At 44.7% G+C, this 20659-nt stretch overlaps 1 protein-coding gene across 4 annotated transcripts in view; it reads left to right on the top strand.

Moving 5' to 3' along the window:
* Nucleotides 1–78: 78 nt before the first annotated feature.
* Nucleotides 79–20659, top strand: part of DDX31 (DEAD-box helicase 31) — a 68560-nt gene continuing 47979 nt past the window's right edge. The window contains exons 1-14 of one of the 4 annotated variants that reach the window (XM_019728909.2): nt 484–624; nt 4128–4570; nt 4917–5176; nt 5283–5358; nt 6352–6395; nt 7515–7585; nt 8531–8595; nt 14200–14244; nt 15536–15577; nt 16358–16422; nt 17874–17993; nt 18114–18220; nt 19322–19557; nt 19985–20161. In XM_019728909.2, the coding sequence (XP_019584468.2) occupies nt 4493–4570; nt 4917–5176; nt 5283–5358; nt 6352–6395; nt 7515–7585; nt 8531–8595; nt 14200–14244; nt 15536–15577; nt 16358–16422; nt 17874–17993; nt 18114–18220; nt 19322–19557; nt 19985–20161 (1386 nt within the window). In that variant the 5' untranslated portion in view covers nt 484–624; nt 4128–4492. Of the gene's footprint in view, nt 625–4127; nt 4571–4916; nt 5177–5282; nt 5359–6351; nt 6396–7514; nt 7586–8530; nt 8596–14199; nt 14245–15535; nt 15578–16357; nt 16423–17873; nt 17994–18113; nt 18221–19321; nt 19558–19984; nt 20162–20659 lie in introns of all 4 variants that reach the window. The other 3 variants (XM_074331241.1, XM_019728907.2, XM_019728908.2) reach the window with 3 other exon arrangements.

Here is a 20659-nt window from a genome sequence, read left to right as displayed (position 1 = left end):
GCCGGGCTCGGCCAAGGGTGGCTGGGGGGCAAGGAGCCTGGAGGACCTCCCTCTCCGGGTGACAAGCTGTAGGCCCCTTTGAGTGACCTCCCCGGGCCACTAAAGTGCTGAGGAAACAGCATCCCGGCGGCAACCGAAGGAAACGTTGGTTAGGTGGCCAACGGCCCCTTTTTCCTCAGGGGAATCCCAAGAACTTCACAAGCATGAACTCTGGGGTGGAGTGTCACTTGGCATCCCCTGCCACACGCCGAGCCACGAGGGACGCCAAGCGGGGCGGCCACCCCACGCCGGCCGGCGTCCCTCGCCCACCCTGCGGACCCGGCGCATCGGCTCCGGTCCCCAGTGGGGCGGGCCGTGTCTTCGCGGGCCCCGCGGGACCCGAAAATGCAGCGGGCGCAGGACCCTGCCGGGCAGCTACGTGGGGTCCTCGCGCGCGTCCTACGTGGGCCCGAGCGGAGGCGCGGGACCGGGTCGCGGGGTCCGGACGCGCCTGGCTCGCCCGCGTGTGGCAGCGCCTGCCCGCCGGCCATGGCGGTCGCCGGTGGAGTCCTTCTCCGCCTTTCCCAGCCCCCGGCCGCCGCCTCCGGGACGTTCCCCAGACCCCGCAGGACTCCGGCGAGGCAGGTGAGTTCTGACCCGGCCTCAGATCCGTCTGCACCGGGCCCGGCCCGCGCCGCGCCTTTCCTGTGTCAGGTTTGGAATTATTTACGGAGTTGAGGTGGGCAAGTCAGTCATTAGGCAGCTTGTGGGGGGCCCGCCGGGACGTTCCTGGACGGAGCGGAGCGCGTGGTGCACGGGCGAGGGCTTCCTGGGGCTGCTCGAAAGGGAGGGATGGGAGGCTGCCGCCCGTAGAGTCAGGAGCCCCAGCCCCGTCATTTACCAGCCACATCTCTTCTCGCAGCCGCCGTTTCCTTGACTGTAAGGGTTGCTTGTTTCAGGAATGAGGACTAGAGACTAGAAATTTATTTTAGGAGCTTTCAAAAATGGCATACATTTCATCCATGGGCTGTGGAGGGGGAAAAGAAAATACAGCTCATCAATGTGATCCCCTCACTAGGGAGGGGAAAGACGCCTTGAACTTAACCCAAGCCAGAGCTGAAAACTGGTTTCTAGGACGATTGACTTACGTCCTAGAAAAGAGGAGGGCTACAGGGCAGAAAATCTGTTGTAAAATCACGTTACCTAAAAGACCAGGAAGGATGCAATCTCTTGGCAAGAAAGTTTTTTGTGTGTGTGTGTTTTCTTGAAAAGGCAACAGATAATTCCATTGAAAAGTTCACTGACAAAGTTCAGTTCAGCCAGTGTGTTGAAGCTGAAATTCCTTGAGTTCATATAAGCTGATACCCAGTGTCTGGATTCTCTTTGGTGATTTTTTTTTTTTTTTCAGTGACAAGTTTTAGGATTTAGAGGAGTTTTTTAGCTAGCCAATGGCGGAGCCCCATCTCTGCAGGAGGGGGGAGGGGAAGTACAGACGAGCCACTGGGCTTTGGAGTAGGACAGACCTGGGATTAGATGCCAGCCTTGCAACACACTATCTCTGTGACTTAGAGGAAGTTAGGTAGTTCACCTCTCTGAGTCTCACTTTTCCTAGCCATAAGATGAGAAAAATCATTCCGGCTTCGTGTAAGGCTATTATGAGCATTAAATGAGATAATGTACATAAAGACTATAGAGGCATAGAGGTTAATACATGCCAATGATAAAAAATCAATAAATTCATATGGGCTCCATTTTGTGTAGTAGAAGTGCTCCATCGGGAGGTCAGTGGGGTACTTGTGCCATGTACTTGCCTAGTAACTAACACATAGGAAGCACTTAGTAAAACTGTTGAGTGAGTTGGATGAATAAACATAGGGCATCTGGTGTTACGATTACTTGAACTACTGTGTCAAAGGGGGGTAGTCATTAATGAGGTGATGACCGTGCCTGCACTGGCCTTGTTTGCATCTACATTTTCGTTTATGTCTTGAATGAGAATTGTGGAAATGCTAATCAAATTTGCCAGTACCTGAGCTTGGGATGAGTGGCTAATATATTGGATTTGGAAAGACTTTGATAGCTTAAATTATGCTGCTTCTAACACGGTGCAGAATGTTTTCTTTATGAAAATGTTGTCTGATTATTAAATTAATACACATTTATTGTAGGCAATTTGGGAAGTAGATTTTAAAAAAAACACAACACCCATCATTCTGGTTAACATTTTGATGTATATCTTCCTAGGAAACAAAACAAAATAGGGATCGAACTATTCATGATGTTTTCTAACCAAACAGGATGCAATTAATAAATGGTATGATAACGTTGTCGTCAGGATCCCGGGCTGTGGAACCAGCTGAGTGATCCTGAGACAGGTTACCTCACAGCTCTCAATATCAGAGTCATAGGATCTAGACCTTTAGGGCTAGATGGGCTGCAAAGGTCATCTGTCATAATCGCCTCATTTTACAGGCGCAGGAGCAGAGACCTCGAGAACAGTGACTTGCTTAATGTGCAGCTAATTTTGAGGCGATCCAGATATGTCCTGTTCCTCTCTGCTCAAATGCCACTCGGGAAGCCTTCCTGTCTGTCTCCCTGTCTTCCTTCCCCTTGCTGTGGGCCGTGGTCATCTCTTATTTTGTGCTCTCATAACCCTTTGTCCATACCCCTTGTGTAGTAGAGAGAGAGGTTTGGGTTTGTGGTTTTACACTTTTTTCTTTTGCGCTAGTCTGTGACTCCCTAAAGGGCTTGACTGGTCTTCTAGCTTTGTATCTTCAGGACCAAGCTACTTGACAGCTGCTAAGTGGTCAGTTTTTTGAATTAATGTGTTGTGGATGCTGGGATGGGGAGGGGTGGGGAGGCTAGCAAGTAGAAGAATAGTGTCCAGATTGTGGAAAGGGATAATTCCATTGTGTGGCGTTTGTTCATCTTACTAGTATTTATTGAGCACTTACGTTGTGCTAGACGTGAGCCGATGCAGGGGATGACGGGGTGGAGAGAGGAGGTCAGGAAAGGCTCTTCTGAGGACTCGGAGGCCTAGACCTGGAGGGTGAGTATGAGTTTGCCAGCCAGAGGGAGAGTTGGAGACATGGGTGTGGGAATAGCATGTGCAAAGGCCCTGAGGAGGGACAGAGCATGGTACCTTGTAGGAATTAAGGAAGACAGGATGGCTGAGGGTGCAGCTGGACTGGTGAGATGGGCGGAGGCCAGATTCGAGAAGGCTCTGTAGATCCCATTACAGGTTTTCGATAAGAGCAATGGAAATCCTGTCTACTATTGTGCTTTACTCTGAATACTTGTTTTTAGAGAGAAGTTGGCATGGAAGTAAAGGGTGACCAGGATGGTAGGAGAGGTCTAAAGTTGGTGTCCTATTTGGCATATTTAGTCCAAAGAGGAAGGGAAAAAGGAGTCATAGGATGTATGAAGGAAAGTTATGTGCAGAGGAAGTGAGTTTGTCCTATGAGGCTGCAGAAAGCAGACCTCAGGCTCGCAAGTAGGTGCTCAAGGTGGCACATCTTGCCTGAATGTCAGAAACAGCTTCGAACTCCCTAGGATTTGGTCTGCCTTGAGGGACGGAGAATGGTAAGCGAGGTGTGCAGGCAGAAACGGCAAGGCCATCTGTCAGGCAGCCTGTGGTAGGACGTCTGTGCCTGGTGGGAGTGGCCTTTTGGCCTTTTATGCTCCGAGAGTCTGATTCTATGAATCAGGTAAAATCTGCACATTTCATTCCGCCTGGCAAATGATTCAACAGACCTGAAATTTGACTTCACCTCTTTCTTTAATCTGAAAGTTCATGAACTTGGGACTTTGTAAAATGAAATTTGTAAAGTGAAGCAAGCCAGTACTTATTACTTATATTATTTGAAGTTGTATTTATTGAATTAATTAGCTATAGGAGTCCTGTGGTTGCCAGGAACAAAGAGCTATTATTGTTGTTAGGTTAGTCTGAAACTGACAATCCAGGCTAAAACAAGCTGATGTATAAATTAAAGTCATCTTTTCAGGCTCAGAGGAAAATAACATATTCCCAGAGAATCCAAAACTCCAGAATAACAAGCACTGGCTACTCACAGCATGTTTTGATATTCATGTGTAAATTGGAAGAGAAGGCCAAAGAAAATAGAGGAATTGAATGTTTCTTCTCCTAGGGGGAGTTTGGACATCGTACACTTAACTACATTCATGTTATGGAAATAAAAAGCAACAGGCAAGAAAATATGTAGTGTTGTAGCCTGTAATCGGCGATCAGACGGGGAATTGAAAGGCGAGGAGAATTGGAAATAATTGTGATAGAAGTGATGGATGGAGCAGAATTCTCATTTGGAATGGAAACAGCGAGTAGGAATTGTCTCCAAGCCACCCGAATCTGGGGGAGCAGCTTGAGGGGCGAGAATGACAGCGATCCAAGCACTCTAGGGTGGAACAGTAATGAAGGTTTCCGCTGCCTGGGCATGAGCTGGGACACGGCATCCATGTGTCGTCCGTCACCCACGGGCTTTGTTGGTAGAGAGAAATGATCCCCACCCCCCATTCTTCTGGTGTAAATGGATTCCTAGGGCTATGGACCGACTTAGCAGGCACACTTCACAAGGTGGGTTCTCTCTTCTCACAAAACACTCCATTGTTAAATGCAGCCCAAAAAATGTGTCTCCCTTCTTGATCCTCACCCTCATCTTGGTTGAGTTGACAGTTAAGATGGATGGTGAGGTCTGGTAGATGAGTGAGCTGGAATTTTGTGGATTCTTTTTTTCCTTTTGGAGAAAAAAAGGCTGAGTCAAAGAATGTGATTGCAGACCCTAAACTGTTGCTTGACATATGGGGCATAATGATCTCTGCAGGGCGCAATGCAATTCTCTGGGCAGTCAGGCTTCACTCTGAGGTCTGTCTTCATGGACTAATGCATCTCTGCTTGCTCTTTCCTTTGGGGAACGACGCAGCAAGCACAGGCCACCAAAAGAAAATGCCAGGCGTCCAGTGAGGTTCCCCCAGCAAAACGGAGGAATAACACATCCTCTCTCCCAGCCAAGAAAACCGCTGCTAAAGAAATACAGAGGACGTTTAAGAGGAAGAAGGCACAGAGGGTGTTTTCTCCGAAGAAGTCTTCGGCTAGCGCGACTGGTAGAAACCCAGAGCAGAAACCGAGCATTAAGACTTCATCGTTGTTTAAGAACAATCCTGAAATTCCCGAGCTCCACAGGTATGCCCAGGTGCAGGCGCCCCTCCGGAATAAAAGCAGCTAAGTGTGCTCTGCCTTTTTCTTTGTTTATTGGAACTGATGCCTGGGTTTTGTTCATCATTTGCAGACCTGTAGTACAGCAGGTGCAAGAAAAAGTGTTTTCTTCAGATGCCTTTCAGGACCTGGACCTCCACCCACATTTAGTAAGTATCTCTCAGTGCTTTGTGTGGTCGACGTTGTTGATGTGTTTGTTCATTCAGCATGTCTGTGAAATGAGAGTTCGAGGAAGGAAAACCAGAGAATGGGTATTTGTGCGCCAAGCTACCCGAAGGAGCTCAGGTTGCTAAGCTACTCCTCTAGGACAGTGCAGGTGAGCTTACATTATTGTTCACCGTGTCCTGACCCCCACAGCCACCCCCTTGCTAAAAGAACTCCGGACTTCCCTCACCTGGTTCGGGGTAGGACAGGCATCCACTTACTGGGGCTAGAAGACAACCACATCCCTGGGTGAGGTATGACATTGAGACTCTTCTGGGTGGCAGGCGTCTCAGCGACCAAAGAAGAGGGAGCTGAGCTGGCGCCGTGCCGTGAAGGGCTGTCTGTAGTTACAAAGACTCGAAGGAAGAAGAGGCTATTTTCACATGCATTTTCTACAAACAAATGAACACTTTATTATTTGTTTATTATTTATGTGTTTATTTTTAACCATGAGTGAGTTTTCCAGGCTTACTTATGGGTAAGGAGAGAAAAATACTTGCACCTTTAGGGAGACTGGATTTCCTTTGCTCGAATGGTCGTGGCTTACCTCCTCCTTCAGGGTGGGTTACCTAAGCTTGTTTTCTCACCTACAGGTCCAAGCAGGGTTTCTCAGGCTTAGGATGGAAAACTGTGTGTTATGGGGGCTGTCCTCTGATTGTAGGGTGTTTAACAGCACCCTGCGCCCCTGCTCACTTGATGCCAGTAGCATCCCCTCCCACAGTTGTAACAATCAGAAATGTCTCCCGACATTGCCACGTGGCTGGCGGGGGCAGAACCACCCGCAGCTGAGAACCATTGTGTTAGAGGAACTTACCGTGATCAGGGTAATCAATTTTATCCCAGTACTTTCTCCTTTTTTGTATCCTTATTTACGTTAAATATATTTGTACCAAAAGTTGACAGTTAAAGAAAAATATTTATTTTGTCTTCTCTTTCAGATTTCCACAATAAATACAGTCTTAAACATGTCTAGTATGACCAGGTAAGAGTTCCGGGTCAGTCTTGATTTTCTTAGGACTTAACCTGGGTATAATTGTATAAAACCTGAATTGCCTGGGGAGGACAGAGCCAGTTTGTGTCTTGGTGTTAGAGAACAAGGCCAGGTTAGTGACCATCGAGGACTCGACAGATCCCTCAGCCACCTGGTAATTGGGGAGACTGGGTCCCTGTCCAGTTCTGCTCTCAACTCTCAACTGTAAGAGATCGCTGATCCAGAAGATGGTCTGTGTAAGCTCCCGCTGTTCCGTGCTTCCCTGAAAATACTGTGTCCAAAATGTGGACTTGATCGTGTTATTTCCTAGTGGTAAGAATTAGAGTCACCCTAAAAGATGAGGGTAAATATTTGGTTGGATATAATGGGATACTGAAAAAAACTTAAATGTTTGTTGAGAATGATGATTCCTGGGAAGTAGAAATAGAGCAGTACAAGGTGTGGAGCAGAGGTGGCCCTCTCTTTGAGTATGTCTGCTTCTGTGCATTTTCATAATCCATTTTACTCATAAGGAAAGTTAAGAATGTTGAAGAATGAAATAAGAAGCCCCCCCACCATTTTTTTTGGCTCAGTTTTGTCAACCAAATTTAAATGATTTCTGTACCCATTTTGTCATTAGTTGTTACATGCACACGTGGACATGCATCTGAGTGTGTCCATAATAGTTCTCGTGGTTTTCGGGAGTGTGAACAGCAGCAGTTCCTTGCTGTCTGGAGGGCTCACAGCTTCGTCGTACTCGTCTGCATGGGAACCTTTTCATAATGTTTTACTACGTTTCATATTCTCTGGTACAGAAGGCGAGAGAGTGTGTGATGTACTTTCACGGTAGCTCCAGGCTGTCATCGTGCCTGTCCCATTTTTGGGTTTAATTAGTATGATAGAATGGCCAATCTCTGGCTTGCTTCCACATTTTCAGCTGCGTTCCAGAAATGTGACTGAGGTTTTATTCTTCTAATCATCAAGTTTCCAGCACATTCACTTGCATATTTGGGTGGCAGCTGACAGACAAATCAAAGCATGGGGCCATCGCATTTTGTGTTTCTTGCGCCTCTGCCTGTGACCATGAGTGGGTAATGCGTTATGGATAACCACGTGTTCTTTCCGCCCAAGTGTTCAGAAGCAAAGCATTCCTGTGTTGCTAGAAGGCAGAGATGCTCTCGTGAGATCCCAGACGGGCTCAGGTCAGTCGTCATTTCATTTCTGCCCTTCTTCCCATGGTACCCAGGCCATGGTCATGTTGTAGATCATGTGTCTGTTTGTGGCAGTGGCTGCCTTGGGGGAGGGGAGGCCACTCGTGCTTTTGATCAGAGCCCTGAATTAGTTCACGCAGTGAAAGGAGGGGGTCGCCTGTCGGAGGCGTGAGCAGGAATGATCAGGAAGCAGTCAAGTTCAGCTGTCGTTCCTCAGAGCCTGCCTCATAGCTTTGCCCAGTCTCGGCCTCCAGAGCCAGAGCTGCCTGCCCTCCCTCCAGTGGGGGGTGAAGACTTTCTCCTGGTGTTAAAATAGCTCTGACATGCGCACACACTGATTGGATGCCAGTCGTTAGCTCAGACATGGAACACTTCTTGTGTCCACATCAGCCTGCATTTTCTCTGGTGACCCTCTTGTACCCTTCATGGCTGGTCAGCTGTTCTCCCCTTAGCTGCCACTCAGGTGGGGGGAACCCCAAAGTCTTTGTCCTCCCTGTGATCCTCCTTGGTCTTTAGAGGCTGGGACTGAGGCGCAGACAGGCCCCTAATCACATCCCCACAGAGGACATTTACTTGACCTCCGAGCTCAGTTCAGAGGTCAGGATGACTTCGGAGGAGGAGTTGTCACCTTCTGGAGACAGTCATCAGGTTGAGCTCTTGTGTAATCTGGGAAATGTATCATGGTCTCCCTTGTTAAATGGATAAACGAGCCGAAGCCGCAGGGTTTTTAGAAGAAATACTGAATTTACAAAGCAAAACTAAGATTGTGGCAAGCAGGTGACTTCTGTTCCCACCTCTCCTGATGTGTCACATGCACTTTTCCTTTCCCAAGATTGAGTACTGCCCCAAGGTAAAGAACTCGGGTCCTTTACTGTCATTGCTTTTCTCACATCGACAGGGTCTCTGATTTTAATTGCTTTTGTATTTGTTTAAAAGGTAAAACTCTTGCCTATTGCATCCCTGTGGTCCAGTCCCTTCAAGCAATGAAAACAAAAATACAAGTGAGTGTAAAATATGTTTTTCTGTTATTGTTCACAGTGCATAAGAAACCATCAATCTGAATTACAGCAGTAATACTGGGACCGAGAGACTGTTTTCACTTAGCGGTGTTTCCTTATGTCTTTTTAATTCCTTTAAAAATGTTGCCTCTAAAGACTGTCCAGTACAGTAGAATAAATATATTTCACAATCATCGTCGTCAGCCTCATCGGGAACCTCATGTCTGATGTTGTGCTGAGTACTTGTCTGTGATCTTGACAAGCCTCACCGAGCTGTAGGTATTACTGTTACTAAAGTTCACCAAAAAAAAGGAGACTTGGGGACATTAAATAACTGACTAAGGCCATGTGGCGTGGACTTCCACCTCAGTTCTCTGTGGCTCCAGAGATCAAGCTCTTCTGACTAAGAAGGGTGAACATTATATGTAAAACAGTGGTTTGCGATGAATAGTAGATGTGAAAATAAGCACCCAAATAGTGAGTCTGACCATTGGGCCTCCTTGTATTTAGCATTTTTTAGAACTTATCTTTAGTTGTGAAACACATTCAGTTAGTGCCTGGGCCAGAGGGGCCACAGTTGGGTTTCTGGGTTTCCCTGGGAGGCCAGTGAACTTGCTGCATCCCATAGGCGTCGGTGTCATCTCAAAACACAGCCCAGAGTCCCACAGATACAGCCCTGGTTAGTCTCAGTTGAGAGGAAATGGCCAGATCAGAAATAGGAAGTGAGGTGGGTTCCCCGACTGGCAGATGAGAAGAGCTGCCCTGTTTCCCCGAACATAAGCCCTAGCCGGACAGTCAGCTCTAATGCGTCTTTGGGAGCAAAAATTAATACAAGCCCTGGTCTTTTATTATATTTTATTATATTATATAAGACCCAGTCTTATAGTAAAATAAGACCCGGTCTTTTATTTTATTATATTATAAGACCCGGTCTTATTTTACCATAATATTAATTTTTGCTCCGAAAGACACATTAGAGCTGATTGTCTGGCTAGGTCTTATTTTCAGGGAAACACGGTTAATTGGTTACTTTTTTTTCTCAGTTTGGGCCTGCAGAATTAGACGTGTGTTGAGCCTACTTGATGTTGAGTGACAAAGTAAATAATGATAATATTGGATTATAGCTCATAGTCAAAAACAAATATCCATGAGTCCAAACTAAAATTATTGAATAAATAAATAAATGGGAGAAGGTAAAGCCCTTCCTTACAGTAGAATTCCAAAGAATAAATGTAGAAGTGATGGAAATCGAACATCAACGTTGGCAGATGCCACAGTGATACTGTTTAAGGCCAGAAGCATCCCAGATGCTCAAATGAGTGGATGAAAATGTGATGAAAACGAGCAATTTACACAGTCTCAAAGTATCTCCCCACAGATACTTTTTAATCACAAAGGGGAAAACAGTAACTTTACAAAGGGGAAAGCTGGCTGTTTCCCCCTTGACCAACGGATCAGAGCTGGGGTGCGGAGGTGTGGAAGCCTCAGGTGCCTCCTGTAAGTTTCACAGAGGACGCAGCATCACTTCTGTGGTTTTCTTGCCCAAAATTCACAACCCTACTTTAATCATAAACAAACATCAGACTAACTCAAATGGAAGGTCATTCTGCAAAAGCAACTGGCCAGTACTCCTCAAAAGTATTAAGATCACAAAAGAGACCAAAGAACTACCCCAGATTAAAAGAGACAAAGGAGAATGATGGCTAAGTGCCACATGCGGTCCTGAATCGGGTCCTGATCTGGGAAAAGGATGTAATAGGTCAATGAATGAAATTGGAATAAGGCCTGTGGGTTAATTAGTAGTGTTGAATCAGTGCTGACTTCCTGGTTCTGATCGCTCACTGTGATTTTGAGAACTCATAAGGAAGCGGGAGAAAGGTTAAGGGAGTCCTTTGTACCGTTTGTGCAGTTTTTTTGAAAGTCTGAAAGTCTCTCAAAATGAATGAGTTTAAATCTTATTTAAACTTTATTTAAATAATTTTAAACCGATAAAACAGAAATCCTGCACAATCATCCAAATGATAGAACCTGATATAGCCATTAACAGTGATATGTTTTTCAGTTATTATTTGTGAACTTAAGTGTTCTTGCCGTGTTAATTGAGAAGAGGCACGTTACAAACCAGCACGTGTAATGTGACTCCAGTTTCATAAATGATAATAATCTGTGTATATGAATAAAAAGATGAGAAAGATACTTTTCAAACTTACTAATACTGGTTTTCTCTGAAGTGGGTGAGACTTTTATTTCTAAAGATGACTGAGTTTTCTCCCGTTGGGTCCTTTCCAGTGGGGGAGTTCGCACAAAGGGCTTGCTTATTGTACTTGGCATGTATGGAAGAAATGCAAATTACAGCGACAGTGTAGTGACATCTCATCCTTTCTATACTCCAGAAGCACTTCTTGCCAGGAGAGAGGTTTTTTATTTCATGCAAAGTTGTAGAGTTTGAGAAGACGTGAGCTGGAATGGTCCACCAGTACGAACCCAACTGTCTCGTGTCAGAGATCCATGAGCTGGGGACAGGAGCGATTAGATTACATACCTAGGGGAGACGGTGTAGTGGGCAGCTCTGCTCCAATCCTGGGTCTGAGTGTGATGTTAGGCAACGCATTGCCCACCCCCGTGCCTCAGTGACCTCACCTGGCAGTGCCTGTCTCCTAGGGTGAGGATTAAACGAGGTTAGTGCCTGTGAAGGTTGAGAACTGGTTTCTAGCATCCGGTAATAGAACCTGCTTATTAAGTGTTAGCTGCCATCCTCATCAACACGGTGGTGTAGCCAGTTTAAAGGGCAGTGATTTGATTTGCTTATATTCAGAACCATTAACGAGCCGTATCGTTTCTTGATTGGCTCATATTTTTTAATATCAGTAACAGCTCATTTTACTCAGGACTGAAAAATATTCTGTAGAAAGAGTTTTCCAAGCCCAAATTTCATCCACTTATCTCAAGTAATGTTCAGTATAGAGCCTTGGAGTTCATTGTAAAATGATTTGACCTGTAAAAAACCTTATCTGGAGGGAGCAGCAGATTCGAGGCCCCCAACAGAGTCTTAAATTACTTTGGTGATGAGATGAGCGTGGGCTGTTTTTCCGTGTTTTCACTCTTTCAGTTATTTCGGCTCTGATTTTTCTAACATCACATCCATCCTCCTTCTCTCGCTTCTGCCCTGTGAGGAATTGATTTTTCTTTCTTCTTCTTTGTGTAGTAACACCTTTTGAAATGTCAGAATCTCCTAGCGTCACACCGTGGCACGTTGATACCGTGTACTAACATGTTTACCGTTCCTTGCCTGGGCTTCAGCCGTCTCCCAAAGTTGGGATTGAGCACAGATGACTCGAGTTTGAATTCCAAATCCTTTTCTCCTTGTGGGTAAATGTTTCCCATGCAAAACATGAAAGCTACGCTTGTGATGGAATTTGCTGCTAAATCTGCACTTAGTTTCTGTACCAGCGTGTTCTCGTTCATTCGTTGTCTGTGACCACTTTCGAGGTGCAAGACGCCATTGATTTGGGGGTCGGCAGCAGATTAGCAGATTACTTTTCCTTGTTCGTGTCTGTTATTCTTATCATTATTACTACCACTACTGCTACTGCTACTACTATTTTTAGAGATAATATACATGCTTAAAAAAAGCTTAAAGAGTAGCAAAAAATATCCAGTGAAAAGCAAGTCCCTCTCCTCCCCCCCCTCCAGGGGTAGGGGTCTCCTGTCAGGCGCGGTAGTCCTGTCACCAGTCTCGGGAGCCCCCCCAAGGACCCGCTCGGCGTACAAAGCAAATATGAATATGCATAGCTCCTCTTGCCCCTGTCATTGAAGTTTTTGTTGATTTGGTTCTTTACACAAATGGTTGCTTGTCATGCGTGATATTCCGTGCCTTGCTTTTGTTCACTTCATATGTTTGAGGGAGAGTTTCTTATCAGTAAGTACCGTGTCTGTCTGCCTCGTTTTATAATGGCTGCCTAGTATTCCACTGTGTGTAGGAACCATAAGTTATTGAATCGGTCTCCCATTGGTGGAATTTACATTTTGATCAGTATTTTGCTACAAGCAAGGCTATATAAATATCCTACATTCCGGAAAACGCGGTGCAACTTCTTTACGTGCATGTGTGAGCGCATCTTTTAGAGAAATTCCCGTAAGTGGAATTTTCATTTTTATTTGATAGATACTGTCAAAATTGCTCTTTAAAGGAGTTTTACCATTTTGCACTCTCACCAAGAGTGTATGAGTTCCCTTTGCCCGTGCCCATGTCAGCACTATCAGCTATTTAATTTTGCTCATTTGACACGGGGAAAATACTAGATTATAATTTCAACTTGAATTTTTTTTAGGAGTAAAGTTTAAAATCTTTTCATATGTGTAAAAGCCATATTTTGAATTTTTATTTACATAAATTAGCTGCTTATAACCTCCATTTTTCTATTTGAGTTGTTGGTCTTTTATTTTTATATTTAATTGAATTATAGACCTTCTCTGTAAGCTAGGGAAATTGGCCCTTTTTTCTTTTTTTGGGGCCCTTTTTCTTATTTGTGGCATATTTTTCCCCATGTTGTCATTTGACTCTTGATTAAGTTACAAAATATAGGTATTGTTTTTTCATTCTGAAATTTTAAATTTTTATGTAATAAAATTTATCGGTGTTTTATACTTCTGAGTTTTATGTCATCTATAAAAAGGCCAACTTCATTCCAACTTCATTTTTCTAACAAGTTTTTCTAAAAGGACTTTTGAATAATACTTCTTTTCCCTACTGATACAAAATGCCTCTTATTTCCTAAATTTCTGTATATATTTGATTCTATTCTAGACTCATTTGCTATTGTAATCTCTATGTGCCAGTATCAGTTTTTAAAAAAACTGCAGTGGATTTAAATTGTTTTAACATCGGATGTTTTTCAGAACTGTCTTGGTTGTGCTTGTATTTATTTTTCCATATCAACTTTGAAATCAGCTTGTCTGTTTATAGTATATATTATTCCTTAGATGCATATAAACATATATGCATTTTTGTGACATTTTTGTTAAAATTACATTACGTTTATGGATTGATTTATGGAGAATTAGCTTATGTAATATTGAATTTTCTTATCCAAGAACAAGACACAATTTTCCATTCATTCAAATTTTATTGTGTACCCCCTCAGAGGTATTTTAAAATTCTCATTATATAGATTTTGTACTTTTTAAAATATTTTCTACATTTTTTTTGTTAAGCTTATTCTTTTGAGTTGCTATTATAAGTGTGATTTTCTTCCCCTTTTTATTTTCTTACTTTCTATGTTGCGAGGCAATTAATTTTTATATATTAATTTTGCATTCAGCTAGTTGACTGAATTATCTTTTTTGTAATAGATTTTCAAAATTTTTTTTTTAGCATAAAATATCTGCTGTTATTGATTGTTTTACCTCCTCCTTTCCAGATTTGTACATATTTCTTTCTCTTATCTGATTGCGTGGGCCAGAACCTCTAGAACAATGTTCGATAATAATGAGGGCAAGGGGCACTCTTGTCCCTGCTACTTTGCAAGTGGCCACCCTTCAGTTCTGTTCATCTGGACTCCTGTGACCTTTAAGCCTCATGGCATTTTTTTCCTTCTGTGTCCACAGCGTAGTGACGGCCCCTATGCTCTGGTACTAGTGCCGACGAGAGAGGTAAGCAGTTTCATGTTCGGAGTGAGTCTTGAGCAAGTATTTTCAGGGACAGCCTGTTGAGTTTATAAGTGGGTTTACCATTTTTCTCTCTATTGTACAAGCCTTGTACCCTTTGTTTTGCCCGGGAACCATTCTTCTGGTTTCTGGCAAGAAAAATTCAAGTGCTCTTTGAAAATCGTAAGTATGGAAAAGCATTTCCCTGTTATCTAAAGACTAATAACAGTAGACATTTCTGTCCTCTGAAAAGAAATTTAGTCACATTCTTATACTTTTTTTCCCCAACTTAATTCAAAAACAAAATCAATCAGCCCTAAAAATGAATTTGTTTTTTTTAAAGAAGCTACTGAGCCAAACATTTTACTTGTTCCTGAAAGTTAAGCTTCTTGGTATTTTTATTCTTTCTTGGTGGAAATCTCTTATCTGATCTATTTTATTTGTCTACAGAGGCAATTTCAGATTTAGGTACCTGTTTGCTGTATCAAAATCACTTCCTTATAGAGAATTGATCATAGAGATAGAGGGTTCAGCTCAGCTTTTTTTTTTGTACAGCCTGCCGTGCCCTCTCTCAGCTCAATCCAATGAAGGAATAGGCACAAAGCGATTGAAATCTTTATAGCAGCAAACATGCTACTTCCCTAGGATGCTTTGTGAATACTAAACCTGTGGAAACTATGTATCTTCGGATAAAGGGATTACACAGAGCCTTTTGATGACTGTTAATGATTATAATCTACATTAATTTTCACTTTCTCTGATTTCCACTGGGCTTGTTGGTTTTTGTTTCCTTTAATAAACTTGGGGAATGGCCATCTCTCAGTCTTCAGCTACTGCTCTACCCTGGCGTATTCGTAGGATACAGTCACATCACTTTTAAAGCTCCCAAAGGTTAGCCTGTTGCATCGCTGTTCTCATTTACTGCTTCATACATATGACGTTCTTTTGCAAGAGAGCCGAATTCAGGGCGACTCTCTTTCATTTTCTTTCATCTTTGTGCACCATAGACTGGGAGTGCTCCGTGTGGCACTCTGGGAATTTGAGCCAGCAGAGGGAGCACAAAACACTATTTTTGTACATGTCCAAGAAATAGATGTGATGTTTGTACCCATGTTCCGCAAACTGGCAGGTTTCAGAATCAGTCTAAGAACACGGTCGATTCTGTGATAGGATTTTTTTTTTTTCCTTAAATTTTAACTTGCGGTCTAAGTTGGGATCTTAATCACTTTACATTGTCTAAATTAAAAAAAAAAAGAATGGATCTTGTTCATTATCTATAACTTTTTAATATTTACAGCTGGCTCTACAAAGCTTTGATACTGTCCAGAAGCTCCTGAAGGTACGGCAAGTTTATCTCCTCTCCTGACCTTTTGAGGAAGGAGAAATATACCACAGTCTTTTCCTTATTTTCAAAGAGCTAGGAATTATTCTAATTTCTCTCTTTTCCCTGGATGTCTCCGCTCTCCCCGGGTGCAGTCTTGATTTTTACTAATCTAAACCTTACTAAGTGCCCAGTTCCAATTTAAAGAGAGTACTAGTGTTTCCTGGTGTTTACAGCTTTATAATCGATTCACTATAGTCCCTGGCAAGTGCCAGACAGACATTGACAGGTACAGCAACCTGAAGGTGGCCGGCTGGAAAGCAACCCAAAATGCTGCAAGTAGGGCTTGTTTAAGCAAGGAGAGAGCGAAGGCTTCAGAGCCAAAGCCAGCCAACCTCCCACATTAGGTGGAGAATTGATCTATCCTTTCTTTCATCAGGGGTGAGAGTGGGGAGGGTTGTGCTTGGGTTTTATTTTAACCAAAAAGAACAAAAGAAAGGCAGGAGACCTACTGAAATGTGTGTTTAATTGAGGCTCCAAAGGGAAAGGCAGAAAAGCTACCTGAATCGTTCATAAGGCTCCCCTTGCTCTCTTGCTGTGTTGGAAGCTCGTTATTTAGCTCTAATTGAAGCTACTGCTGATAGTGTCCATGGGTGTGGCGACGCCTAGCAATCGTGTCTGCACAGTAACACCTCACACCGGAAGAAGCCTGAGTCCTCCCGCCCGACTTAGAGTCAGTCTCTGTGTTTGCAGTGTAAGGGGCTTTGCATTGACTTTTGCTCTGATGTCTTCCTGTAGCCATTTACCTGGATTGTGCCTGGAGTGTTAATGGGAGGAGAGAAGAGAAAATCAGAAAAAGCCAGGTAGGGGGAGGTTTATTTGTGGTTAATTCCTTTTTGAATTGTCTCTCCAGTAGGACTCAGTCCTTCTAAACCTGGAGAGAGCCTGTCTCGGACAGATTGCATCAGAGGGGAGCGGTCCCCTCTAGACATAGCTATTTTTAAAAATACTGATGAACCTACAAAGGGTTGCTTTCTGATGTCATTACTTTCTGAACTGCATCACCCCAGAACCCACTGTCCCCCTTGTTTAGTGTCCATCCTCCTTGGTGGCTCCCTTTTGGGTACATTGGGTTTTGAGATTTTGTTGTTTTTTATAAAAACAAGGTCATAAGCTATCATAATGCTTTGCACTTTGCTTTTTACACCAAAAACATTGATTCCTCGTTCTGTATTAGAACTGGTAATGGGTGTCAGTAGAAAATTGTGGCAACAAGTAAATCCCAAATTGTCTGCATTCTTTTAAAACCATTTTTATATTGTAGCTTAATGTACAGTAGTAACACCCAGCTATGTGTGTAGTCTGTGATTAACAAGTAAATATTACACTTGAACGCTGAACGTATCGGTTAGCATTAGCTGCAGCCGTAAATAACAATGGCCGCAAACAGCAGTGGCTCAAACAATACGGAAGTTTCCTTTTTCTTTCACATTTAAGCAGCCTGACAGCCGCCCATCCAGGACGGGCATCGTGCTCTCGTGTCAGGACCCGGGCTCCTTCCGTCGTTTTGTGCCCCTCAATGAGGCTTCCATTTTCAGAGTTACCTCAGAGTGTTAGACAGTGGATGGAGATCCAGCCATTGCATCTAGTTTCCTGCAGCAGGAACAGAAATAATCGTACCTCCTCCCTCTAAAGGGACTTGTGGGATTTGCATGTTCTCATTGTCCTATCGCTACAACGTAGGCCCGTGATCACACTTAACTGCAGGGGAGGCTGGAAAATAGACTCAGCTGAAAACTGGAGGCTTTTATTACTTGGAGTAATGGGATAAAGGCTGTTTGGGGAGTCAGAAATTAGATTTATTCTACCTAGTCTGGGGGCAAAGCTAGGCCTGTTAGATGGCAGTTACAACAAGGCCTCGGTATCAGAAAAAACATTCTGGGATAACTCATTCAGGTAAGAGGTTCCCTGGCATAGAAGCCTTCAAGAACAGGATCGATGACCATGTATCTAGAATGTTCTAGAAAGGATCTATGGTCAAATAAAAGGCATCATATAAAGATTCCTTTCAAAGTTAAGGTTTTATGATTTAAGTATGATTTCAGATCTTAATTATATTCTATAGGAGAGGCAAACTTCTGAGAAAAATTGAAACTCAGATATATCTTTGTATCCACTCATCGTTGTGTCATAATTTCAGGCTGTGGGATATTGGTGCTAGACGTAAATCTGTCTCCTTTGGCTTCTTCCTGTGTTTTCTATCAATACAGCCCCGTTTGATTTACTTTCTTTCATGGTATGTGATTTTAAACAGACTCCGCAAAGGAATAAATATCCTTATCTCAACTCCTGGACGTCTGGTGGATCATATAAAATCCACAAAGAACATTCGTTTCAGTCGGATACAGTGGCTGGTTCTGGATGAAGCTGACAGGTGAGCCTCTCCTAGAAGAAGAAAGGCAGAAGGACGGGGCTGTTTCATGGCACCTCTGGAGCCTCTTAGCGTTACACTCATTCTTCGTGGAGATTAAAACTCCTTCTCTTGAAACCACAGAATCTTGGATTTGGGTTTTGAAAAGGATATCACAGTGATACTTAATGCGGTCAATGCTGAGTGCCAGAAACGACAGAACGTCTTGCTGTCGGCGACTCTCACGGAAGGTGAGTTGAAAAGGTACCCTTTGTCCTGAATGAAGAGGGAGGACCCCGCTGTCACGTGCCACGTGTGCCGGCAGCAGTTCTCAGCCTTGGCGACGGGGAGGAGGAAAGTGTCAGAGGACCGCTGTGGCCCCCAGGCCATGGGAGAGGGCAGGTGCCAGAGCCACAGTTCCTGCAGGAGGGGCAGTGCTGCGGGTGGTCAGTCAGGGCGGAGAGGAAGAGGCTTACCGTCCCCACCTCGTTTCATGAGGCTCTTCACGGCCACGGGGACCCAGTGAGCAGGGCTCTTGTCTGACGGTGAGGACCTCTTCCCCAAGTGCATTTCTTAGTGTAATCACCCTGCCTTTCCCCTAAAGAGATAGTGAACCTAAGAAATACATGTTCTGTAAGCTCATTTCTGTTTTGCATCTTCATGCCATGGAAATTCTTAGCTCTTCTTTCATGGACGGGAACACCAGGGCTTGGAAAAGTTATAGCCCTCTCCAGCAGAATCAGCCATGCAGTGGGCCATTGTCTGACCGACAGTACAGCTTTCGTGTTCTTACGTCTGGCTTACTTGTTCTGCCAGTCACACGAGGTGCACACATACCAGACGCCATTCATGTGACTGATCGACAGCTCTGAGTGGATTCTAAATAACACTAATGTTAAGGGAAAGAGGACTCTGTGCTCAGGAAGTGTGGGGATGCCACACATTACTTATTCTCAGAGAGTCAAGGTGCACCTTCACACAATAAAGGTCCTGAGAAGGCCTGTCAGACCCTATGAAAGAATCCCATGAAACCTTTGTATCCTGGTTTTCCTAACTTACTTGACCATAGAGCCCTTTCTGGGATGGACAGATGTCTGTTAGTGTCCCTTTCAATGGCCTTCCACAGGCTCGAGTTTAGAAACGCTGGTGTGGATGGGTTGGTGGGCTGTGCGAAGAAACTGGTGGGTCTGTGCCACCAGATTGACAGGCAGGCACATCAGTGCTGGGACTTTGTGGCACCCACTGGGGGCTTCTTAATCCAACTGAATGTGTGTGTGTGGGGGGGTGTGCACACATGCCCAGTTCCATGGAGTGTGCGTGTCACATTTTGCCGTTTTCACTTTCTATCCAAGGCGTAGCGTGGCTCGCTGATATCAGTTTACACGACCCAGTCAGTATTTCTGTCGTGGATGAAAGCCATGGTCAGTCTAACCCAATGGACAAAGCGGTTCTTGAAGTCTCTGCTCCACAAGCTGGCGACGAGCTGGACAGCTTTGCAATCCCAGAGGGTCTCGACCAGCACGTGACACTGATTCCCAGCAAATTGCGGCTGGTCTCCCTGGCGGCCTTTATCCTGCAGAAGTGCAAGGTAGGAAGGATGGAGGAGACAAAGACCTGTTCTGTTTGTGGCAGGTGTTGGTAGCAGTGAGTTGAGGCATGCGCCCACACAAGTTTTCCAGCCTCACTGTTTGTGACTGCAGACCATCGGGCAGCACTGTCTGTGGCGAACCCTGAATGAATGAAAGAACAGAGCGAATGTAGAGTTTCGCACTGAAGAGTGTTTCTCAGGTGTGGACAGCCCTTTCGAGAGGATAACTCTGTCATTCTGCTTTCCTGCATTCTTTGTAGCACGGAGTACCGGTGTTTTGTGTTGTTTTGTGTTTTTTAATTCAAAGCTGTCCCTTGTGTTTCCAACTGGGGCCAGCATAGCATGACTGTATTTTAGAGAAATCCTTGTTTTAGTCTCACCTAATCTTAAAATCCTGTGGTTGTTTTCCCCCTTTGTATCGATGTAGTTTGAAACAGACCAGAAGATGATTGTCTTTTTCTCGACTTGTGAGCTGGTGGAGTTCCACTACAAGCTTTTCCTCCAGACCCTGCTGAGCAGCCCGGGGGCCCCGGCAGCAGGGCACTTACCATCTGGCTCCGCACGATTAAAATTCCTACAGCTGCACGGTAACATGGAACAGGAGGTGAGCGCTGCCCGCTAGCAGGCCCAAGTCCCATTGAACTTGAACTGGTCCTCCAGGGTCACAGTGCTGGGCTGAGGGAAGGGTGAGCCAGGAGCGGACGACCCACTGGAACTGGACGCGGGTGACACCAGCCGCCGTGCCTACATGGGCGGGGGAGCCTATTGTTCCCGCCCGCGCCGCGCCCGCTCCCGGAGCTGGTCCCTTCCACCTGAGAGAGTGCACAGTCCGCTTGGCCTGCGTCTACCTCAACCAGCTGTTAAGGCAACAGAGTACCACTAAGTAGCTGGCACCGGGGAAGGGTTTTGCCTTTTTAGTACCCAGTGTGTAATTAGGGCTTGATGTCTTCAAATTAAGAGCATTAATGGAGCTAAATTGTGGATCCCATATGGTACTGCTGAGCATGGCTGCTGTCATTGTCAACAAGATGCAGCGCTCCCTCTCCTGTACTTGGTTGCGAGAGGGCATTGCGGATCCGGGGGCTCTGGGCTCTCTCCCGTC

This window comes from Rhinolophus sinicus, linkage group LG04 (genome assembly GCF_036562045.2).
Source record: "Rhinolophus sinicus isolate RSC01 linkage group LG04, ASM3656204v1, whole genome shotgun sequence".
NCBI classification, from domain to species: domain Eukaryota; kingdom Metazoa; phylum Chordata; class Mammalia; order Chiroptera; family Rhinolophidae; genus Rhinolophus; species Rhinolophus sinicus.
This window is presented reverse-complemented; position numbering and strand designations above follow the sequence as displayed.